General features: G+C 41.4%; 1 protein-coding gene across 2 annotated transcripts in view; it reads right to left on the reverse strand.

The window, feature by feature from the left end:
- Window positions 1-25704, reverse strand: part of LOC109398402 (thioredoxin domain-containing protein 5 homolog) — a 199336-nt gene extending 173632 nt beyond the window's left edge. Inside the window, exons 1-2 of one of the 2 annotated variants that reach the window (XM_062845117.1) lie at window positions 25523-25699; window positions 25219-25399 (exon numbers count right to left, since the gene is read on the reverse strand). In XM_062845117.1, coding sequence (XP_062701101.1) covers window positions 25219-25394 — 176 coding nt within the window. In that variant the 5' untranslated portion in view covers window positions 25395-25399; window positions 25523-25699. Of the gene's footprint in view, window positions 1-25218; window positions 25400-25522 lie in introns of both variants that reach the window. The other variant, XM_019670752.3, reaches the window with a different exon arrangement.
- Window positions 25705-26422: the final 718 nt, after the last annotated feature.

The raw sequence follows: 26422 nt of genomic DNA on the forward strand, positions 1-26422 counted from the left end.
GTTTACAAAATAAATGAAACGAAAGCCATGAACGACCACAATTTTCCATGCTACCGTGAGGTCGCCATTCACCGCTCATTTAACGGCATTTTCGTAAAGTATATGACATTAAAAATCGACGTTCGAAAATATTGCACTTTAATTTACGTTAACAACTCAACAATTATGTTGTTATTATAGAAAAAAATATAAAACGATTTTAAAATATGTTTACAGCCGAAAAAATAAAAATCCAAATGTGTGATCTCTTGGCTCCTATTACCGCTCATGCATCCATTCACCGCTCATAATGGATCCATTCACCGCTCACTGGATTATTTGTTCATAGAATCACAGAAACTATTTATTTATAAAACAAAATAATTTTTATTTACCAATGTATTGATGATTCATGACGTTCAGTTCATCCTGTTTTATCAAAATGGAATCTCTAACGGGATTTACATGTTGGCTATTTTTTCCGCTGTTTGCCTTGAACAGTTCCCATGTTGTCCTGCAGCGCAGTGTGAGAAATATTGCTGTGTGCGTTCAAGATGCAAACGGTGCCCAAAAGCGCTTCAAACGCGGTAACGCATGTTACCAAAGGCAACGTAGCAACCATAGCCATTATTACCGCCAACCTAGGATTCGAAAGCTCCCACTGACATCGGGTTACTTGTTAGAAAATCTTACCGCATTTGGTTGTCCCGCATTTGATATTTGCATTTTGAATGCACAGAGCAATATTTTTTGAGAACGTGATTTCAGGTACACCCATGTAAAAACTTGGTGAAATGAAAGTTTTTTTTTAATGTGGCAGCATGTTACATTCAATTTTGTTACGATACTTTACTAACATTTCATCATTTTTGTATGATTGACCCAAAATGAGCGGTGAATGGGGCATGAGCGGTAAATGGCGACCTCACGGTACTGATTTTAGAATCCATACCTATAAATATATATTTTTCTAAAGAAGGGATTTTTTACCGGGATTCTTCCAGAAAGTTTCGCGGAATTTGTCCCACAGTTTTTCCGTGACAAAAGATTTTCCTAAAAACTTCAGAAGAGAATCTCTCGTGGTTTTCTCTGGTGTTCCTCGTGAGATAACTCCCAGAGACCAGAGTTTTTCCCTGCCTGTTCTTTTTTTGTCGAAAAAGTACCGAACAAGCACTTCCCTGTCCAAGAGTAATGGGTTTGACGATGGCTTATGAAGCGTCGTCATATAGTGAAAATGTGTTTAAATAATTTCAATTTTAGTCTTTTATAATTATAGATTAGCTAAATTAAATATAGTAACGAAAATTAGTGAAATAGTAAATGGAATAGTATTTGAAAGTAACTAGGTTTTGAATTAAAGCATTTCTTTACAAAATTAAACTAAAATAGAATCTGAATAATCATACCATTGCTTTATTGACTTTAATTTAAACGCTTGATTTGTCATGCCTCCAGCATACGCTTAATCGCTGTCGCATGATCTAACAACAGTTGATTACGCGCAGTGCTGGGGGGACCGACAGGGCTTATTACCAGTCTATACTAACCCTCTAACTACTAACAAGACTGGGAAGCCAACGATCACTCATTGCACTTTTGATAGTAGTATTAGTAGTAGTAGTTAGTAGTAGTAATAAGAGTAGTAGTAATAGTAATAGTAGCAGCATTTTATTAACAAGTTGATTCGTACTATTCTTTTTCACTTCTTCGAAATTATTTTTATAGCAACTATAAACTCAGGAGTAGATAGCATAACGACATTGATTACAGCAGGGTCCAACCTTATTATGTAATGCAAGAGTGCATATGGGATGTCTCTGCATTACTTATATCTTCTATTTAAGACAGGACAGGGTGATAAGAAAATCGCATTAGTGAATGAACAATTTAGAATCTAAATTTTAGATGTTGAATGCTGTTCACTCAAGAAGTTCACTGGTGCAGGTAGAAAAAAAAAACTTTTGAATCTCTCTATTTCTTAGCATAGTAACAAGAAACTATATTTAAAACTGAATATAAATTATGCTCTCTATGATGCTCAACAATGCTATAAACAGAATACTAAAATTTCCGGGCCGCCATTTTGTGGAGTTTGGCGGCCCACTGTCTTCTTGTCATTTCAGGTTCATTTTCTACAATGCGTGGCTACAAAGAGTGAACAATACCATCGTCTAGGGGGCATTTTGGAGCTAAATTCGGTGAGTCTGTTCCATTATATTTACGCTGTCATTATTTTAAATTCACCATAAATAGTTGCGGCCTTTTTTTACATGCATATTGTTATGCATCTGTTTGTGCACATTTGTTGTTACCCATCTTTCGTGTATGGTATGTGGGGGCAAGATGGGTCAGGGGGCAAGATGGGTCAGTACCGTTTTCAACCGTACTATTTATTTTTTGAATCTTTCTATAATTTTCCCAGGTGAACGACGTGGATACACAAAAAAGTGATATATTGTTTTTAAAATTCTTTACGTTCCTTACGCAGAAAAAAAAAAAATATTTTTTCGTTATACTCCTTATGCTATACATTCCATATAACTACGTGCAATGTGTAGACGGGGCAAGATGGGTCACCCTATTTTTTCGGTTTGTTTGCATAGTTTTTGAAAATGTTTTATTTTTCATAGAAAGGCTATTATGTGACCTACATTATCGAAGCGACTAGAGCGCTGAAAATTTGTGAACATATTTTTAATATTTTTCTGCAAAAAATATAAGTTTTTAATGTTTTTTATGGCTACCTGAATAAAAATATTCTATTTCTGAGAATAATCTACCGATATGTTTCAACACTTCTTTCATGTAATCTGTACGTAAGTGAAGCTTAGATGTATAGAGAAAAAATAGTAGATCTAGTATTTTTTGCTGGAGAAAAATCGAATTTCTGATAGCTGACCCATCTTGCCCCCGTAGAAATGAGGTGGGGCAAGATGGGTCATGTTTTGACAATTGTTTGTCAAGAAGCAGGTTTCAAACTGTATGACCTTTCTATACCCTTATATCATAGCTGACTAGTGTATCTGGAAGTCGTGATAAAAAACAGAGAAATGCTATTTATATTCAGAATGTTATAGGGATCCATTTCTTAGGTGACCCATCCTGCCCCCACTTACCATATTTACTCAACTAGCACTGTAAAGTTCGTCACTTCGAGTGTCGGCCTAAATTCTTAGTATTCATTTCATTAAAACTACTATTGTTGTACAGTCCACATATTTGATGTTGCCACTATGGGAGAGCACGTTGAGCACCGGTTTGTCCACATCTGCTAGAGCTTTTGGCTGGGGGTGGGTCTGGTTTGCAGGTTTAGCGGGGGCCTACCACAATTTGGGAGTGTGAGGGGGGGATCTCTGCATTGAACTCACTACTCATCAATTCCGTGGGGTATCTAGAAGACAATTGACGATAAGATTGGAAAAAAGCTTGCAGTTGGGAACTAGACTAAAATAGTGGCCGATAGAAAACAACGCGCTAGACAGCATTATTATTCATTTTTTTTAATATTTACCCATAGGCTTTTCGCCGCTTGGCAGTATAGTATTTAGCTGTGTACGAAGATACGGATTAGTTGGTGTACAGATGACAGGGTTCTCACGGGAAGTGCTTCAAGGGAGGCTTACATAACAACTGACAATAAAGAAACCTATTTTCCTTGACTTTCTACGCAATGGACATCTGACCGAACACACGTGTTTTCGTTAATCTTCTAGGCGTTATTAAGACATGACGTATGTGCATGACGGAACAACTAGCAGGACACAGTTCCAGACGTCTCTTTTTAATAACGATATTCAGCATATTTCCAATAAAACTACACTTCAATAAAGCAAAGACTAAAGCTGCTATGATACAACAGATCAGAATGACTTAATTGACTTATTGACTACATATTGGAGATCTACTTCGAATAACTGACAAATTGACAAGAACCTAACTAAATACATGGACCATACTAAAAAAAAAAAAACAATTGACAAAAAGAAAAAAGGGGAAACTTTTATTAAAACTATTTTTGTTCAACGCAGGCCAAAACAGTGTCGACTTGGGCCACGATATGCCTACGTACTTCTGTGTGTTGAAACAAAAATAGAGGCTCATAGAAGCAAACGTAGGGAAAGGGTGCGGTGTTAGAACATAAGCACAGTGTGCTACCGCCGTAATCACTATGAAAAAAAAAGTACCGAACAAGCACTGCAGAATTCATTGTTTGTTGTTGAAAAACCTCACTGGTACACAAAAGTAGCGTGTTGCTGCTGATGGTGATCGATCATGCAATAATGTTTTTATGTTCATCGTGGTGTTTGAAATTTTTAAAAGTTTTCTGTAGCGATTGCCTGTTTCATTTTTTTTTGTTTCTAGTGATATAGGATTATGTCATTTTGTACTACAATCGGGTAGGGGATTATCATATTTTATCTGGTTTCGAGCCAGGACACAAGGTTAAATTCCCAATGGAGTGACCCTAAATTTCTTAGCAACGTCACTCCCAGCGTATTTACTTCGAAGTTGTTCCGCATACTATACGGAGCGGCTGACGAAATGTCGCCGCTTTTTTATTTATTCCAAATGAATTCAATAACGCTGCACAGTAAGTCTGGCCGCTTCAATACTTGTAACGCATCTCAAATGCACTGCATTTATTGATAATGACTCATTGGCGTATCTAGTAATTTTTCCTAGGGGGTGCCAGTTTCAGTGGCTTCCAGGTTGTTTTTTTTTTGTAAAAGGAAATACCGATCCACCCTCAATTTCTTAGTATAATGATGTACACTCAGAAAAAAATCAAAACTAAATAGTATACATCCTACGCTAAATCCATTTCGCCTGGTTGACCCCAGGCTTCGTATATATGCAAGCTATACCCCCTAAGTATAACTTTCATATACACATATTCTAGTATAACATCGACTTACCGAAGGTAGTATAATCGAGATTTAGTTAACCCACCATGAGTCGCATCAAAAAAAGTTACACGAGCGGTCGCGTCGTGTACTCAGTACACGGCATACGCTTTCAATTATGGTTTACATGCTTTACTAGATACAATGTTGGTGTCTTGAGCAAAAATGTCCAACTGGATAATGCGCGTCTGATAGTGGACATGTGGAACCGGTCAACACGATCTGGTCCTGTCCCGGGTGTCGAAATGGCCCTCGCGGGAACCTGTTTCGTGGACATTTCAGTTATGGCACCAAAACTAGGCATGCGACGGCTCTATCTTCATGATTTTCCATATCCATTATTTTGGTAACCATGAAAATGACCAGTGACCTCCCTGGCCAACCCGTGGCCACCGGAATGTGCCCTGGAGGAACCTGTTTCGAGGCCATTTTGACCATGACACCAAAACTAGGCATGCGACGGCTCTATCTTCATGATTTTTCATATCCATCATCTTAGTAATCATGAAAATGACCAGTGACCTCCCTGGCTAACCCGTGGCCACCGGAATGTGCCCTGGAGGAACCTGTTTCGAGGACATTTTGACCATGACACCAAAACTAGGCATGCGACGGCTCTATCTTCATGATTTTTCATATCCATCATCTTAGTAACCATGAAAATGACCAGTGACCTCCCTTGCTAACCCGTGGCCTCCGGAATGTGCCCTGGAGGAACCTGTTTCGAGGACATTTTGACCATGACTCCAAAACTAGGCATGCGACGGCTCTATCTTCATGATTTTTTCATATCCATCATCTTAGTAAGCATGAAAATGACCAGTAACCTCTCTGGTTAACCCGTGGCCACCGGAATGTGTCCTGGAGGAACCTGTTTCGTGGACATTTTGGCTTTGACGCCAAAACTAGGCATGCGACGGCTCTAGCTTCATGATTTTCCATATCCATCATCTAGGGTAAATCGCCAATTGTTACACACCTTAAAAACTCGCCAATTGTTGCACACCTCATAAGAAAAGTATGGAGTGTGCAACAATTAGCGAGGTTCCAAGGTGTGCAATAACTCTGTATGAGGCGGTCATGCTTATAATTTCGCTTATAGCATGGTGAATCCGTTAATTTGATACATATTTGCCTCCCAAAATTGTCCAATCTAGTTTTGTAATTTTCGAATAGAAAGAAATAAAAAATAGTTTTTTTTGCTTCACGGAGCCGAAATTTTTAGTTTTGTGAATTTGGTTACCAACTGATTTGTAGACAGTCATACCTCGGTATAACGTAGCCTCGATATTACGTAACTCAGTATAACGTAAGTTTTACCTCGATATAACGTAACTTTTTTATGGTTCCAATGTTTTGCTATTTGAATAATAAACGTGATTCACGAAATAGTCTTTATGATATTACGCTCCTCCTGGAACCAAGTCTACTAACCAGTTTAGCGATATACGAACACTTTCGCAGTTATATGACAGTTTTCGGTGTTAGTAATTTTGTTTAACTGCTAACTGCAACATGTTTACGTTTCACTTAACGAATGAAATTGAGTAACTGCAACGCCTGACAGATGTCGTAAAGCCATCAATTGACGTAAAATGAACGTGAACTCCATGCGACTGTTCATAGGCCAGAGGAACTTATTCACAGCATCAGTTACTTCTGCATTTCGTTATATGAAGATCCTGCTTTTTCTCTTCGTTTAATTCATCCACATTCATTCAATTCCTCCAGCCTATTAGGGCAAACATGGCACATCGTTTTGACGTTTGGCGGTGCGATATCTCCAAATTTGTTCAACTTACCGGAATTACAGGTAAAAAGCATTGCAGTTAAACCGTTTGCACCGACCGAACGTCTACTGTACTTATTCTTGACATATCATTCCTACTGAAACATAGCCTTCCAACTCCAAAAGACATGACAGTAGACAGAAGTGGAAGCAAATTCGGTTTCATGCGATACTGCGAGTTTTAACGCCGGGGCAAGTCCGCCTAGTCTTAGAAGAACCCTGCAGAAAATCGCTCAAGAATTTCTCTTATAAATCCCTAGATAAATTTCTTGATAAATTTCTGGCGAAATTTTGTGATATATCCCACGGATGAAATTATTTCGGTGGAAATATTTCAAAAGTATTCTATTCTCCCTATCCTATCCTATCCTTCTTGACTTTTGAAGATAGGTATATAAAATACAACAATGAAAAAAAAAAATTAAACAAGGTTAAAAATCATTGTTGAGTGAATAACATAATTGGGGGGGGGGATCTAGGGGGGATCTTTTTTTGGCTTCGATATAACGTAACTTTGATATATCGAAACGAACATAAAAATGTTGTTTCGTTATATCGAGTTATGAATGTATACTAATATTAGTTTGGGCGATCCACGGTACTCACAGCTGCCTAAGAATAGTGAAATGTAATGTATAAAAATTACTACTGAATTCGTCAGTAAATCATTGTTCAATATTATAGGGAAGATTTATAAAAAAAACGTCCGAAGATATCGTAGGGGGAAACATTTTTTGAAAAATCATAAACCAGTCACACTTATTCAAATAAGATGATGAAGTAGCATCTAAATTTTACATTTACATCGTTTTCAACCATATAAGAATTGAACACAATCAACTAAATACATGTTAGATGGTAGAGTGATGAATGCAAACGACTGAAATTAGAAAAAAAATCAATAAACTTTATGTTACCACATTGATATCACAGTTGATTGTGGTCAAAGGTTTAGACCTATGGTAGAACCACTGTGCAGCGTCCTTGCATTATAAGAAGTACGCAGTTCGCAAGATTTTTTGGCCTATCTCGATGCGTGGAAAATTCAGGTAAGGAATCGCTCGAGAAATGAGGAAGCTTTTGATTCTTCTTGACTCCAGTACGGAACTGAGAAGATACGTCAAATCAAATGAAGCTCTCTGTGTTGAAGTTCTTGGCCATTCCGGTAAAGAAAAAATAATGAACTGAACGGAAATTACTTGAGCGATACCTAGCATAAGCCCGTGGCCACAGGAAAATGTTAGAGGACGGCTCTATCTTCATAATTTTTATATTCATTGTCTTGGTAACCGTTACCCCCAGTGGCCACGAGTGTGACAGATAGGTCACTGGTCCTATTTTAATAACGATGGTGAAAAAACATGAGGAGCCATGGGCAAAATGTATTCGGAACAGGTTTCTTCAGGGCAAATTCCAGTGGCCAGAGGTTAACCAGAGAGATGACTGGCACTGTTCACAGTTACAAAGATGATGTACATGAAACATCATGACGATAGAAAACCACTTTATCCACAGATGTGAAGGCGTGATTATTCAGTATATGCATGCTGATGGTGACAGGTTCGATTCGCGGTCGGTACTGGAACTTTTTGTAATGAATTTTTTCTTAGCTTTCTTCGTTATAGAGTATCTTTGTGCCTGCCACACGCTATACACATGCAAAATGATCATATGCAAAGGAAGCTCTCAGTTAATAACTGTGGAAGTGCTCATAGAACATTAAGCTGAGTATCAGGCTTTGCCCCAGTATGGACGTTACACAAAAAAGACGATGAAGATCATGGAGATAGAGCCCATGCATGGCTGGTAGCCACGGGTTAACCAGAGAGGTCACTCGCAGTTTTTTTTTCGGTTACAAAGATGATGGATATGGAAAATCATGAAAATAGAACCGTCGCATGCCTAGTTTTGGTGTCATGGTCAAAATGTCCTCGAAAAGTTTCCTCCAGGGCACATTCCGGTGGCCACGGGTTAGCCAGGGAGGTCACTGGTCATTTTCGTGGTTACTAAGATGATGGGTATGAAAAATCATGACGATAGAGCCGTCACATGCCTAGTTTTGGTGTTATGGTCAAAATGTCCTCGAAACAGGTTCCTCCAGGGCACATTCCGGTGGCCATGGGTTGGCCAGGGAGGTCACTGGTCATTTTCATGGTTACTAAAATAGTAGATATGGAAAATCATGAAGATAGAGCCGTCGCAAGCCTAGTTTTGGTGTCATGGTCAAAATGTCCTCGAAACAGGTTCCTCCAGGGCACATTCCGGTGGCCACGGGTTCGCCAGGGAGGTCACTGGTCATTTTCATGGTTACTAAAATAATAGATATGGAAAATCATGAAGATAGAGCCGTCGCAAGCCTAGTTTTGGTGTCATGGTCAAAATGTCCTCGAAACAGGTTGCTTCAGGGCACATTCCGGTGGCCACGGGTTAGTCAGGGAGGTCACTGGTCATTTTCATGGTTACTAAAATAATGGATATGGAAAATCATGAAGATAGAGCCGTCGCATGCCTAGTTTTGGTGTTATGGTCAAAATGTCTTCGAAACAGGTTCCTCCAGGGCACATTCCGGTGGCCACGGGTTGGCCAGGGAGGTCACTGGTCATTTTCATGGTTACTTAAATAGTAGATATGGAAAATCATGAAGATAGAGCCGTCGCAAGCCTAGTTTTGGTGTCATGGTCAAAATGTCCTCGAAACAGGTTCCTCCAGGGCACATTCCAGTGGCCAAGGGTTAGCCAGGGAGGTCACTGGTCATTTTCATGGTTACCAAAATAATAGATATGGAGAATCATGAAGATAGAGGCGTCGCAAGCCTAGTTTTGGTGTCATGGTCAAAATGTCCTCGAAACAGGTTCCTCCAGGGCACATTCCGGTGGCCACAGGTTCGCCAGGGAGGTCACTGGTCATTTTCATGGTTACTAAAATAATAGATATGGAAAATCATGAAGATAGAGCCGTCGCAAGCCCAGTTTTGGTGTCATGGTCAAAATGTCCTCGAAACAGGTTCCTCCAGGGCACATTCCGGTGGCCACGGGTTAGTCAGGGAGGTCACTGGTCATTTTCATGGTTACTAAAATAATGGATATGGAAAATCATGAAGATAGAGCCTTCACAAGCCTAGTTTTGGTGTCATGGTCAAAATGTCCTCGACACAGATTCCTCAAGGGCACATTCCGGTGGCCACGGGTTAGCCAGGGAGGTCACTGGTCAGGTTCAAGGTTACTAAGATGATGGATATGGAAAATCATGAAGATAGAGCCGTCGCATGCCTAGTTTTGGTGTCATGGTCAAAATGTCCTCGAAACAGGTTCCTCTAGGGCACATTCCGATGACCACGGGTTGGCCAGGGAGGTCACTGGTCATTTTCATGGTTACCAAAATAGTGGATATGGAAAATCATGAAGATAGAGCCGTCGCATGCCTAGTTTTGGTGCCATAACTGAAATGTCCACGAAACAGGTTCCCGCGAGGGCCATTTCGACACCCGGGACAGGACCAGATCGTGTTGACCGGTTCCACATGTCCACTATCAGACGCGCATTATCCAGTTGGACATTTTTGCTGAAGACACCAACATTGTATCTAGTAAAGCATGTAAACCATAATTGAAAGCGTATGCCGTGTACTGAGTACACGACGCGACCGCTCGTGTAACGGTCTGGTTCACAAAAAAGTTACACCAGCGGTCGCGCCGGTGTACTGAGTACACATTCAAAATGTGAGGTTAGAATTACGTATTTTTCGAGTACTTTCCGTGCACTCTGAAATGAAACAAAACTTCCTTCTCTTAATTTTTAAGCCTTTTTTGTTTACTTGCGGTATACACTTTGCTTAGTTTAACAAATATACTTGATTAGTCTAAAAAGTTAAACTGAGCCAGAGTTATACGAGACTATTTTAAGTAACACTATGTTGTTCGCCGCGTCGAAGAAAACTGTTTTCCCCTTTGAATCACTAACGGCAAATGAATTTTCCTGCAATACTGAAATTTAGTCATGCGACGATTTCCACTGAATTTTATCGAGAAATGGTAAGTATTTGTTCAACATGAAAGGCACAGGCTAAGATTTAGTATTTTTTTTGCTGCAGACTCCATTACCAACCATACCACCGGCCCACGCACGCAATCATCTGAAAGACCATTGTCAGCGTTTTCCCGCAGGATTCCCCGTTGTACAACCGATTTCGGAAACATCCAGACGGAGATCCGTAGAAAAGAAATCCGCAGATTGTGCTAATGTCCGAGGTAGGTCGTGAGTACTGCTTTGTATTCGTTGGAAGTGCTCTAAAAAGTGTCATATATCGTTCCGAACAGGTACCTATCCTTCCGCCACAGGAAGTGCAACTTCTGACCGCCACGATCGGATTTATGGCCCACGCCCTGGCGGACGGTATGGGTATCCGGTAGCTGTTACCCAGCAGCCGTTCCGACGTCGACATTATGCTGCACAAGGCTGTCGCCGCAGAAGAGAAGGTCCTGGATGTCACCGTTATCGCGATGCTGTTTTCCGGGGATTCACTTGACATATTTTATAATTAGATTCTAAGATTTTATTATTTATTTAATTGAATAAAGTTGCAGTTGCGAGAATGTTTATTTTTCCTCTAGAAAAAGAACAAAAACAAAACAATTTCCATACATTTTAAATTAAATCCTGGTAAAACTAGGCGCGATAGACCGCACTTATACTAGAATACGTGTATATCGGAGTTATACTTAGCCTGTATATCCAGCACATAAACGGAGTCTGGGGTCAACCAGGCGAATAGTGATTTAGTCTAGGATTTAAACTATTTAGTTTAGATTTTTCTCTGAGTGTGCATTTTTTTCATTTTTTTCTGCCTTACTAACAAGAAGAAGAGTGGATCTAGGAATAGGACCAACACCCGGTTCAATTTGGTGCGAATTTCGATTATTTTTTTGCATTTTTCTGAGATGCGTGTACTCAGTACACGCAAGCGACTGATGGTGGGTTAATTTTGACTAGAATTTGTTTTGTTTTGTTTTCTTAAGAAAAATTTAAAAAATATAAACATTAAAAACTATTAAATTTATTCAGCAAATAATACAAAGCAATTTCGCGCAATACAGTTAAGCGATTGTTCCTAGATCACTCTAATTGTTCCTAGACCATCTCTAATTGTCAGGATCAGCAGCACAGGACTTCTCGGATAATCAGAGCCAGGTTGGTGTTCTTCAGGAAATTTCCACCGTCGTAGATGACCACTTGGCTGGTTTGGTTTCAAAAAGATTTCAACTGATGTGTTCACCGATTTGTTGGCTTCCGTCCTCGGTATAGTGCCCCAGTTCTGGCAGTATGGAAACCGTGGCCAGTAAGATCCCTGCGTAAAATGGCATCTCGGTGCCGGCGGCATTCAGGTTCCCCTTTTTCACAGCAGCAATATTAGGAGCTGGATGAAGATTTTTAGCTTCAGATACTTCCGTTGTCATGTGTTCTCTCTTATTTAAGAGTATTTCCGCTGATATTCTTGATTGGAGCTTTTCCTGGGGAATCGTGCTGACCGGTCGTACCCACGGAAGTGTCTGAAAAAACTCAATTCTAAGCTAACACCGCTTGGCGATAATACTGCAAAAAAATACCTTTTTATAACTGCCTTCAAGCACCGCGGTAGTAAAACCTGGACTGCCGATTGTGAAATCGGTACAAACAATCTCGGAACTTTTTGTAGCTTTGATGAATTCCTCCTGCCGTTAGTGGTCCGACATATTGAAATTTTGATTTGCTTTTGCTGAATACAACGCGTAAAATAATCTCATGTTATTTTACTGTAGTATAACTTTTCAATCATCTTAAGTATACTTCTTAAACTAAGCGTAGTGTAAATGCAGAAAAAACAAAAAAGTATCGAATAAAATCAAACAAAGTTTTATTTCATTTCTGAGTGTAGTGCGTCGCGGGAAAAATTAGCCCCCAAATTTAAACGCGCTACATATACATATTTTGAAGAAGAGTTTTTTTTTTAAATCCGAACCGTTATACTGATTAAACACTTTCCCCGCCGTGCGAGGTTTGAAAACTTGATAACTTATTTGCGTATAATAGGTACATGAAATTTGTATTTTCAGTTTGGGCTTAACAACGTCGCGACAACCCCTTTGTTTTATGGATTGAAAACAATCAGGTCCGTGAGAATGCATTTTCACATACAAAATTTGGACTCGATTATCCTGAGTTCCGTTCTGAAGCTTCACGTACATATTATCAATCCAGTTGAAATCCGGAATTTGGTGCGAGCGAACTTCGAGTTTTCTCTTCGGGAGTCGGATGCTCGTACCAAATTCCAATTTCGTCTGGATTGATAATTGTTGAAGAAGAAACGGAAACGGTCGTAGTAGCCTATGGCTATTTGATGTCATTTAGAAATAGAGAAAATATATCATTCGTGTTTGTTCGTTCATTCTAACCAGACGTGTTTTAATCACTGCTAGTTCACTCTTCACAAGAGGTTATTCGGCCCAGAGTAACGGTTAGAGATGGCAAATTCGAATCCCGGAATCGAACGGCTGGTCGGCAGAGAAAATTGGACTACTTGGAAATTTGTCGTCCAAACCTATCTCGAAGTGGAGGACCTTTGGGAAGCCGTCGAACCCAAGAGGGAGGAAGATGGAACGTTCGAGGCGGTGGACGCTACGAAGGACAAGAAGGCAAAAGGGAAGATTATCCTGTTCCTGGAACCGGCCAATTACTACCATGTACGGGACGCGAAGACAGCTCGGGAGGCCTGGATGAAGCTCAACGCGGCGTTCGAGGAAACTGGCCTGACGCGAGAAGTTGGATTGCTTTACAAGCTGATTCGGACCGATCTGGAATCCTGCGGAACCATGGAGGCTTACGCGAACAGGATGATTTCAACGTGCCATCAATTGAACGAGATTGGGTTTCCGATCCCGGAACGTTTCGTCGGAGTACTCCTGCTGGCCAGGCTACCGGAGCGGTACCAGCCAATGGTCATGGCCTTGAAGAATTCGGGGACGGCCATAACAGGAGATTCCATCAAGACAATTTTGCTGCAATGCAGGAAGAACAGTTGCCAAGTGAATAAACATCGTTCGTTGCTAAGGGTAAGTCCCAAACAAAATCAGAAGATTTCCATGGCAACGTGAAAAACCGAAAAAGTTCGGCGCAGTCCAAAGGCCCGCAGTGTAGAAAATGCAGCAAATTTGGCCACATCGCGAAGTTTTGTCCGGAAAAATCAGAAAGCAAGAAAGCTGATGCCTTTTGTACCGTGCTTTCGACGATTGACGGCCAGGAGGCAAACCAGTGGTACTTGGATTCGGGTGCAACTAGGCACATGACGAGGGATCTGGAGCTGCTGGAAGACGTGCGTGAAGCAAGCGGGGTCGTTGTAGCTGCCAACAAGGAAACGATGCAGATTGAAGCGTGTGGGACTGCCACCCTTTATCCGGCCTGCCAGGGTGGACAAAATGGTATTCCTGTCCAGGACGTGCAGTACATTCCCGATCTGTCGACAAATCTTCTGTCGGTGGTTCAGATTGTGAAGAAAGGCTTCAAGATCGTATTCCAAGCGACCGGCTGCGAAATCTTCAACTCTGCGGGGAATCTGGTGGCAACCGGAATCATTGAGAACGAATTGTTCAAGCTAGCGCAGGTGAGGAAGCCAGTTCAAGCAATGTTGAGTTCCGCAAGTGCGTCGCTTGAAACCTGACACAAGCGGATGGGACATCTCAACTACAGCAGCGTGAAGAAATTGGCCGGTGGTGTGGCGCGCGGCATGCAAATTTCGAGCGAGGGGCATAACGATTGCACGGTGTGTCCTATGGGGAAGCAGACCCGGATACCGTTCAGCAAGAGCGGTTCAAGAGCTGAAGAGTTGCTGGAAGTGATCCACTCGGACGTAGCGGGACCAATGGAGGTACCGTCACCATCTGGCAGCCGTTACTACGTGACCTTCATTGACGATCGTTCGCGTAGGATGTTCGTATACTTCCTGAACACCAAATCTGGAGAAGAGATCCTCGGCCGATTCAAGGAATTCCAGGCGCAGGCGGAACGCCAGCGCGGACGAAAAATCAAGATCCTGAGGACAGATAATGGTAAGGAGAATATTAATGATGGATTACAAAGTTTCTTGAAGCAGATGGGAATACGGCACCAAACCACCAACGATTACACGCCCGAGCAGAACGGGCTGGCATAACGTGCAAACAGGACGATTACGGAGCGTGCGCGTTGCATGCTGTTCGAAGCAGACCTTCCGAAATCCTTCTGGGCAGAAGCAACGGCAGCGGCGGTTTACCTTGTGAATCGGTCTCCCACTCGCGGTCACGGATTGACTCCTGAAGAGGTCTGGAGCGGTAAGAAACCTGATATTTCCCACGTCAGGGTGTTTGGAACGAAGGCCATGGTGCAAGTGCCCAAGCAGAAGCGACGAAAGTGGGACCCAAAATCGAGACCATGCGTATTTACCGGATTTGAGGAGGAGACGAAGGGCTACCGCTTGTACGATCCCAGTACGAAGTGCTTCCTGAAGAGCAGAGAGGTGACTTTCATCGATGAGTGCACTGGCGGGTGTGCTCTACCGGCTAGGCAGCATCGCACGGTGGTGCCGGTGGACTTCGGAAGCGCTTCAGTTCAAACTCCAAACGTTCCCATCATCCAAGGCATTGATGAAGCAGCGTACGAAACTGATGATGAGATAACGGAAGATGAAGACATCAACAATACCTCTACCGATACTATAGTTGACGTGACTGTGCTCCCTCTGCGAAAATCTTCAAATCCACCTGCTCAGTCACAGGTGTTGAGGCGCAACGGACGGGAGCACGTACTACCAGGCAAGTACAAAGATTTTCATATGCAAGGCAAACGATTCCCCGTAGAAAATATTTCTCAGGTCAGGTCGGACGATTCCAGCGATTTCGAGGGTTTTGACGAGATGGACAACAGACCCGATCCCAACCAATGTTTGGCTACGAATTCGGACCGAAGGACGACCACGATCGGAGGGAATACCGAACTGCAGAACTACCGGGAGGCGATGGCGTCGCCGCACGCAGAGAGCTGGAAAAAGGCAATGGCGGAGGAACTGGAGTCGATTCATGCCAACAATACCTGGACGTTGGCTGATCTCCCTCCAGGACGGAAACCGATAGAATGCAAATGGGTGTTCAAAATGAAACGCGACATCAACGGAGAAATTGTGCGGTTCAAGGCTCGATTGGTGGCACAGGGCTTTAGCCAGCAATACGGATCGGATTACGATGAAGTATTTGCTCCGGTGGTACAACAAACCACCTTCCGAACGTTGATGGCAGTTGCGGCGAAGAAGAACATGACTGTGAAGCAATACGATGTCAAGACCGCATTCCTGAATGGCGATCTTGAGGAGGAGATATACATGCGGCAGCCATGTGGATTCGTACAAAGAGGAAGCGAAGGCAAAGTGTGCCGACTGCACCGAAGCTTGTACGGTCTGAAGCAGGCAGCAAGAGCGTGGAACCAGAAGCTACATGAAGAACTGGTACGACAGCGATTCCAACGATGTGATTCCGATCCGTGCCTGTATCGGAAGCAGGTGAAAGGACGATGGTGTTATGTCCTTGTATACGTCGATGACCTCGTGGTGGTGAGTGAAGATCCAACGATGATTGAAGCGCTCGCAAGGAAACTGAAGAAGTCGTTCGAGATCAGCGAACTGGGTGATATTCGTTATTATCTGGGTATGGAAGTAGAGAAGGATCAGCATGGCGATTATTTCCTGAGTCAACGGAAGTACATCCGAGAGGTGGTGGAATCAAGCGGTTTAGCGGAAGCCAAGGCGTCTAAAATACCGTTGGACCCTGGATACATCAAGAGCGACAGTGAGGGGACACCGTTAGAGACCAACACTGAATATCAGAAGCTGATCGGGAAAGTGTTGTACATAGCTGTCAACACTCGACCCGACATTTCGACTGCGGTATCCATCTTGAGCAGGAAGACGAATCAACCCACGCAAGAGGACTGGACCGAGCTGAAACGTGTGGTACGGTACCTGAAGGGGACCGCCGATTACCGATTACGACTGAGCAGAAGAGGTGAGACCGGTACTATCACCGGATATTCCGACGCTGACTGGGCGGAGAATCGCGACGACAGGAAGTCCCATAGCGGTTTTACGTTCAAGATTAACGGAGGAACGGTAAGCTGGGCTTGCCGTAAACAAACGTGTGTGGCATTATCAACAGCGGAAGCCGAATTCGTCGCGCTTGCGGAGGCGGCTCAAGAAGCTCTTTGGTTGAAGCTACTGCTGCAGGAGCTGAACGATGAGCAGCGGGTAGTTATCCACGAAGACAACCAAAGTTGCCTGAAGATCATGGAGAGGGAGAAACTGACGAGGAAAATGAAGCATATCGCAACGAAATTTCATTTCACTAAGGACCTCGTCGAGAAGCAAGAAGTTGAGTGCGTGTACTGTCCATCCGAGGACATGGTGGCAGACTTACTAACGAAGCCGTTGGCGCGCACAAGACTGGAGAAGTTGGCCAAGCTGATTGGACTGACTGTTGCCGTTTAGGAGGAGTGTTGAAGAAGAAACGGAAACGGTCGTAGTAGCCTATGGCTATTTGATGTCATTTAGAAATAGAGAAAATATATCATTCGTGTTTGTTCGTTCATTCTAACCAGACGTGTTTTAATCACTGCTAGTTCACTATTCACAAGAATAATGTATCTGGCTGTATAATAGTATGGGACACGCTTGTATGGAAAAAATAAATCCTCGCTCCAGTCGACTTTTTTGATTCCATATAGGTCCCATATGAACTGTACAAAATTTCAGCGCAATCGGTGAAACTATAATTTAGCGCAAGCGGTTCAAAGTTTGCATAGGATTTACTATGGGAAAAATTACACTTTCAAACAAAAAAATCCTAGAGGTCGCTCCTTGCCTCCTTAATTCAAATCGATCGACGCTTCTTGTAGAAAAATCATTTATGAAACTTTCCTTTGAAGACCGCAAAACGATTGGACGCTTGTGGGAAAAGTTATTGATTTATTACCGATTAGTGATCCAACGAACGGCTTTTTGTTTTGTTTTATTAGCTGCACTGTATCTGCTGCCTTGGTTGCTGCTGTTTCTGGGGGTGGTGATGCCTCCCGCCACCCCATGCTACAACGGCAGCAGCAGTGCTGCTGATAAAACAAAACAAAAAGCCGTTCGTTGGATCACTAATCGGTAATAAATCAATAACTTTTTCCACAAGCGTCCAATCGTTTTGCGGTCTTCGAAGGAAAGTTTCATAAATGATTTTTTCTACAAGAAGCGTTGATCGATTTAAATTAAGAAGACAAGGGGCGACCTCTGGAATTTTTTATTTGAAAGTACAACTTTTCCCATAGTAAATCCTATGAAAACTTTGAACCGCTTGCGCTAAATTATAGTTTCACCGATTGCGCTGAAATTTTGTACAGTTCATCTGAAACCTAAACGGGACCTAAAAAGTCGACTGGAGCGAGGATTTATTTTTTCCATACAAGCGAGTCCCATACTAATGCATGTGGGCGGAGAACATCTTTTCTGAAAAAAAGTATCTGTCCTATGAATTGGACTCTGGGCGGATATGGGATAAGTTCCCAAAAATGTGGTGAAAACGTCTCAGGTGGAAACCTCTTGTCGACATCAGTTAAAAAATGGTCAAATCAAGACCAACAATTGAAAAGGCCACATAAACATTTTGTAAACAAACATGTTTCTGTCGACTTAAGGCCTTTTGAACTCCACCCACACACCTCACCACCACTAACAGAAAGCGCAAACATCAAGCTTTCTGTTAATGGTGGTGAGATGCGTGGGTGGATTCCAGAAGACCCTAAGTCGACAGAAACGTGTTTGTTTACGCAATGTTGATGCGGCCTTTTCAATTGTTGGTCTTGAAATATAAACTGTGCAACTAAGATGTGCTAACAGATGTCGCCGAACAACTGAAATTTATAGAAATCTGCGTAATTTTGCTTTAGGAATGTGTTTTATCTATATCTATATCTATATGTTCATGTTCCTGAAGGGATGAACGCTATTGTGTAATCAGTGCAATTAGTCTGAGTTCAACTGACGATTTTTTACCTGCTACGAGCCGTTTAAAAGCACCGACTGTCTTCCAAACGACTAATAAGGAAGTGTTGAACGTGTAATTGTTGAAAAGTAGTGGTTTTTATCACCCGGTGATCAGTTTTCGACGTTTTTTTATCAACAATCTAAGATAGCATTGTACGTCGTATTGCCCCTTCAGAATCCTCTGTGAACAAAGAAGTGACTATTGTGACGTGCTTGACAGTGAGCTTTTTGACAGCCGTTGTGAGATGTTGCAAAACAAACCGATCACACGTTCGGTATCTACGTCTTCAATGAACACCGATGGCAACTCTTCGAAGCGACCTCGAGACGAATTCGCCAAGCCCTCTGTTATGGAAGACGGCCACAGCGATATGCTGACCAGAATTCAACTTATGTTTGAGGACTCCAACACCAAAATCGAAGCAAAAATCGACAGCAGTATCTCCAGAGTTGAAAGCAGAATCTCCGCAGTCGAAAAACAACTGTACACCCTCAGAGCTGAATGCACCGACAATATCAACAAACTGTCTCTGGCGGTCACGGAGGTGCGAGATGGGCTCAAGTCTACAGTTCATCGAATGGATCGTTTCGAAAAGTGTAATGATGTGCTTGTTTCTGGTGTCCCATACATCATCAACGAAAATTTGCAACAGCTGTTCCGAAACATCGCTAAATGCCTTGCCTACGAAGATTCCGATCTGCCGTTGGTCGATCTCAAACGTTTAATGCGCCTACCTATTGCACCTGGCTCAACCCCTCCGATTGTTTGCCAGTTTGCATTCAAAAATGCCAGGGATGAATTTTATGCGCGATATCTCAAAACAAGAAGCTTGTCTCTTCGCAATATAGGCTTCGATAGTGACAACAGAGTGTATCTGAACGAGAATCTTACGCCGCAAGCTAGGAAGATTCGTTCTGAAGCCATAAAAATGAAAAAGAAAGGGATGCTGCTCAAGGTGTATACTCGCAATGGGGTCGTTTACATTCAGCGGGGAAATGGATCTGGAGCCGAACCGATCAACGACATCAACCAACTTATGACTGGTGCACCGTCAAACCTTTCCACTTAGTTTTTCTTTCTTCCTCCCCAAATTGATCCATGAATCCCTCCTTAATAGTTCCATGACTTCTTCCAGTCCTAAAAGTTATAAGCTCACAACCCTATCCGTATAATTTATTCTTCTCCTTCCTAAGTTCATCCATGAGTCCGTCCTCTTTTTCCATGAATCATTCCACTCCTAAAAGTTATATGCCGTAGTGATCCAATTGGAATCTCTCTCGATCACTTTCTGCCGTTGTTGTTGCTGTTGCTGTGGACGTCCTCGCATAGATGATTGTTGCTGTTGCTGCTTCTGCTACCGCTGCTGAGTATTCTAAGCTTTTAAATTCTGATGAATTGGATTATTTTAGAAGTTTTCCTTTTTATTGCTACCGTTGTTGTTCTCCGGTAGGAGCTGCTAATTCGCAATTCTCTTGTTGTTATGTGCTATTATTATTTCATCGTCAATGAACATTAGACGCAAATATTGTAATGAGTATATTTTTAGTTAGTAGTTTTGTTTCCTTTAACTTCGATGCTGCACATCGTTTGGGTTTGATGGGGGGATCAGTTTTGAAATTTCAATCGTTCATCAATCTGGATAATGGCTAATTTTTCCACTAGTAATGCTTCTCCAAACAATGTAATACCACGAATTGTTCTCAATGCTGCATTGAAACCTGATTATTTGAATATTTGTCACATTAATGTCCAAAGCTTAACCGCTCGTAACTTCTCGAAATTTCATGAACTCAAGCTGAATTTTGAAGATAGTAAAGCTGATATCATTTGTTTTATCGAAACATGGCTGAATGATTCAATTAGTAACGCAATGATTAGTATGGAAGGCTACAAAATCATTCGGAATGATAGAAATAGACATGGTGGAGGTGTTTGTATTTATTTAAGGAATAGTTTGTCTTATAAAGTAGTGTCTTTGTCGCAGAGTTCAGCTAATGATTTTTATGGTACTGAGCAAGGTACTGAGTATCTCAATATTGAAATTAGAGTTGGATACGATAAAGTGTTCCTTGGAGTAGTTTACAATCCCCCGGGCGTTGATTGCACCGATGTTTTGAACGACATTTTCGAAAACTGTACTCTTAACTATGATTGCTCCTTCTTTCTAGGTGACTTCAATACGGATTTGCTAAGATTTTCTTCTCGTGTTCGCAGGTTTAAAGATATGTTAAACTCTATGTCTTACATGTGTGTCAATTCTGAACCAACGTATTTTCATCGAACAGGATGTTCTCTGCTTGACCTCTTTATAACTGATGCACATGACGTTGTTGCCAAACAGGATCAGCTTTCGATGCCTGGTGTATCAAACCATGATTTAGTGTTTTGTTCTTTGCGGTTATCATTCAATAGAAATGAAGATATTGTTTTGTACCGTGACTACGTGAATTTTGATTCTATGGCGTTACTTGAAGGTTTCCATGATATTGACTGGAATATTTATTTTTGCATGGACGACCCTGATGAAATGATTGATTTCATTAATTATCATTTTCTTAAATTACATGATGAGTATATACCGTTGCGTCGCAAAAAGAAAAATAGAACCCCTTGGTTTAATAATGATATTTCCTATGCCATAATCAATAGAAACCTGGCATATGCTAAATGGAAAAGATCAAAAACTGTAGTGGATAAAAGTACTTATAAACGCCTTCGAAATGTTGTGAATGAATTAATAAAGCACGCGAAAATTAATTACGACAAGCAAAATTTAAATGTGAACTTACCTAACAAACAGTTATGGAATAATATTAAAAAATTGGGAATTTCGAAAAGTTCTAGTTTTCCAGATCATGATGGTTTAAATGCAAATCAAATAAATGATTATTTTGTTTCTAATTTTACTTCTGATACCTCAATAGATCCACTTTTTGGTCCTTCTGATGGATTTAAATTTAATTTGTTTCAAGAGAGTGACATCGTTAACGCTATTTTTTCTATTAAGTCCAACGCTGTTGGTTTGGACAACATTCCCATTAGGTTCATTAAAATTCTTCTACCACTTGCTTTACCTGTTTATAAGTTTTTATTCGATTGCATAATCAACACCTCTATTTTTCCACGTGCTTGGAAAACCTCCAAAATAATTCCGATCAAAAAGAAAGCTAACAGTTCATCGGTTTCCAACTTACGTCCAATAAGCATTTTAAGTTCATTATCAAAAGTTCTTGAAAAACTCATAAAATCTCAAATAACCGAGTTTATTGTTGATCATGATCTTCTGCATCCCTATCAGTCAGGATTCCGTTGTAGGCATAGTACAAACACCGCGTTGATCAAAGTTCATGATGACATTGCATGTGCAATTGACCGTAAAGGGATAGCTATCCTGCTGCTTATAGATTTTGCTAAAGCCTTCGATCGGGTTTCACACTCCAAACTAGTGAAGAAGTTATTGAATAAATTTAATTTTACTTTGCCTTCTGCAAAACTAATTGAATCATATTTAAGCGATCGTCAACAAGCGGTGTTGCATAATGGAGTCCTATCTGAATTTAGATCTATCAAGTCTGGCGTACCTCAAGGGTCTGTGCTGGGGCCACTTTTGTTCTCTTTGTTCATTAATGACTTACCTGCTAATTTAGAGTTTTGTTCTATTCATATGTTTGCTGATGATGTGCAAATATACCTGTGTACCTCTGGTGATGTTGATACGCATGATATGGCTAGAAAAATTAATCATGACCTTAATAATATATTGAGATGGTCGCAAAGAAATCTTTTAGCTGTAAATCCGGCGAAAACCAAGGCTATGCTTATTACCAAGCTCAAGAACCCGCCTCAAATACCGTTGATTTTCTTTGATGGAGAAAGAGTTGAGTTTTTCGATAAATTGGAAAATCTAGGAGTTTTATTCACTTCGAGTTTACAATGGGATGCTTTTGTAAACTCTCAGTGTGGAAAAATTTATGGTACTCTAAAAAAGCTAAATTTGGTTACCAGACACCTTGACAGCTCCATGAAAATCAATTTATTTAAGTCTTTAATTCTGCCACATTTTATCTACGGAGATTTTGTGTATAGTAATGCTTCAACTTCTTCTCTTAATAGACTCCGAGTGGCACTTAATGCCTGTGTTAGATATGTTTTCAATCTTTCAAGGTACTCTCACGTTTCCCATTTGCAAGATGCTTTACTAGGTTGCCAGTTTTCAAAATTTTATAGTTATAGATCATGTTTGCAAATTTTTACAATTATTAAAAATAAAATACCATACTATCTTTACAATAAGCTTCAGTTTATGAGAAATACGAGGACAATGAGCCTGATAATACCCCATCATTCATCTTCTTACTATGGTCAATCCTTGTTTGTGAGAGGCATTCATTATTGGAATCGTTTATCCCCTAACCTCAAGTCATCATCTTCTATATCCGTTTTCAGAAAGGGTCTTCTTGAAGAACTAGAACGTGTGCAGTAAAAGAGTTAAAGGAATCGGGTTCAGGAACATAGATTAATTAAGGCATAGATTGTCATAAAATGAATTCCATCACTTTGTAACATTTTAAAAAGGGTTAACCTTACGTTACATAAATATCAATAAAGAAATAATAATAATAATAATATATATATAAATGAGTTTGCAGTTCCTTTGAGGCAACAAAACTCAAGAACGGGTGGACCGATCAGCATGAGTCTTGCATGGTTCGATTCGTATTCGTGGTGGCTGTGTTTATATGTATAAAAAGTTACGAAAATCAATCAGAAAAGTGAAAAAAATGATAAAGTACTGATTTTTCATGAGCTGAGGAGGAAATCAACACGATCGAAATAAACCAATCTAGAGTGCGGTGCTACTTTGAGCTCAACAAGTGTCAAACCACAACAAAACGGCAAGACGAAGTTTGCCGGGACAGCTAGTTCTATATCTATATATATAAAAATGAGTTTGAAATCCCTTTGAGGCAACAAAACTCACGAACGGGTGAACCGATCAGCGTGACTCTTGCACGGTTCGATTTGTATTCATGGTGGCTGTGTTTATATGTACATATATAAAAAAAAAGTTATAAAAATCAACTAGAAAAGTAAGAAAATTGATAAAGTACTGATTTTTCATGAGCTGGGAAGGAAAGCAACACCGTCGAAATAAAACCAATCTAGAGTGCTTTGATGTTATGAGCTCAACAGTTGTCAAACCACCACAGCTTGGCAAGACAACGTTTGCCGGGACAGCTAGTAGTAAATAAATGAACTTAAACATATTAGACCTATTGAATTGCAAAATATTTTGACAAAAAAAAATGTTTCGTTTTTGTCAATTAAAACTGTGTTGACAAAAACGGAACAAACTTGTGTGTGTATTCTTTTTATAGCCTTGCAAACTTGTCCGTATAAATTGAACAGTCCTTATCCCTTCGATAGCCGCGCTCGACACGTAGGAAAAAGTCGCTCATGATACACAACACTGCATCATCGTGGTGCTGGTGGTGGTGATCAACCGCGCGACTAACGGAAGGTTAAGAGCCGATGCACACGGGTGCGCCGTCCACGCAGCGTGCACGCAAGTGACCCTAATAGAAAAAATATGATACAACGTGCTTAACAACCCTTTCGGGCTATCATCTTCATCATAAATACACGGAATCACACAATCATTCACCCAATCGCTAGTCTATAATACATGTTTATTAGGGGAGTCCAGAGTTAGAGTGTTTTTCAAAACGATAGCGGCCATACGAAAAAGAAAAGACCTACAAGACCATTGGTTAAATGACTGTCACTTTGGAATCTTGTCATGTTAGTCATCACACGCTGCCCACTGAGTTATTTGCTATTACCTTCTATTATCTACATATAGCAATACAGAACTTAATAACAGATAAGAAATTTCGACCATCGGAAGTGTGACAATAACAACGTTTACAGTGTAATTTCAAAACTGGTGATGATAAGCGGACTGGCGATGAGGGAATGTGTATTTCCTTGCCCTTCCCATCCGTCGCTAAACGGCAATTATTACTCGCAAGCGCACCACGCTCAACCAAGAGCCGCACAATTACATTTTACGTACACAGATGATAATGGCCTGCTGCTTAGATGATAAGCACCGCTGTAAATGTTCTGCTTTTAGCAAGCAGATAAGAGCGATCATTGCGCCGGCTACTGTGATTGTTTGAACCCTCACGAAAGAATCATCTCCATCGAGAGGATGTTGACGGTGTGAAGTATGAGATGACACCTGTGTGCATTTATTTTTGCAAGTTCCCGAATGTGGACATTATTTATGAGCTTCACACGCACACGGACACACCCGAACCCGTCTGCGTATCTAAAAATAGTCATTTTGCTCCTCTTCCCATCACCGACAAAAATCTGTGTTCTTCCATCGTTTTCTTCGGTGATCTCAATTAAGCACCAAAATCACCGGTAATCTCCCCTTTATCCTCCCGCACTCTACTCACCAAGGTGCGAAGAACATGACGAAGTAGTTGCTTCCGTCGATCTCCGACTGGAAGGTGTCCTTGGTGAGGGCCACACTGGCGGTGTCCTCATCGTGAGCCCGGACCAGTCCGGCACTGAGCAAACATCCCACCGCTGCTACCAGCGCGACGGAGAGAACCGGTTTTGAGGACAGCATTCTGTCTGTGAATGGAAATATAGCAAAAAAAAAAAACGCCCCTTGAAAATATCTGAACGACGGTCCCCCCCATCCCGGCCGGATGGCTGACGTGTAGGATTTCTAATCTAGGGGAACGTTCAACTCACCTTTTCTGCGTTTGATAAGATACTTTCACGTCTTAAACTTTACAACACATAAACACAAACACTTAGTTCGCACTATACAGAATTGCAAAATGCTGCCACAAGAAAAAGAATGGCCGCAGCAGAAGCTGTCTCTTCGATTCCCGGCGACCGCACAGGAAGGAAAATGAGTGGAAATGACTTGCTGCTGGGGGTGTGATGCGATGAGGCAAGCGAGAAAAACGAAGCGCCGGATGACAGCGAAAGACCGGAGAAACGTCAAACATGAGGAGAGATGAAGCTTGTTGTCGGAGTTAATACTGAACCAACAGGGGCGTAGCTCCTGCGCAACTCAGGATAGTTATAAAGGGGCTGTTGCAATTCGAGCAGTTCTCACCGCGCGCGCATCTCTGGAAAATCACTGAGAGCCAGGGATATAAGCTGACTGTCAACTGGAAACAAATTGCGCCTACCCCTAGGGGTAAGACAGATATAGCGAGAATAACTCTGTTATCAAAATGTTGCTCAGAATTCTTCTGGTTAGCTCTGGATCACTCCGGTTTTCCAGAAGTGTTGCCTGATACCTTTGAAAAATCGAGCAGTCTTGCCCGATTTTCCGCTTCGTGGAGACGTTTCTGAATGGATTCGAACAAAAAAGTAGCTCAGGATTGCTCAGAGTTGCTCCGGATTTCACAAAAGCGATCTCAAACTGGCCGGAACGTCGCCAACTTTTACGGAGAACGGTTCCAAGATAAAATGGTCATGGGCGATGAATAAGGCGAAACGAGACACCATTCGCGTTTTCCACACTGAACGGCGGCTTGCGGTGAAAATTACTATTCTGAGGGTCAATTTAAATGCACAACGCCACTAAATTTGTGCAGACTGAGTTTCGTTTTAATTCAACAGAATTATGTTTTCAAT

The sequence above is a fragment of the Aedes albopictus genome, chromosome 1 (genome assembly GCF_035046485.1).
Source record: "Aedes albopictus strain Foshan chromosome 1, AalbF5, whole genome shotgun sequence".
Lineage (NCBI taxonomy): Eukaryota > Metazoa > Arthropoda > Insecta > Diptera > Culicidae > Aedes > Aedes albopictus.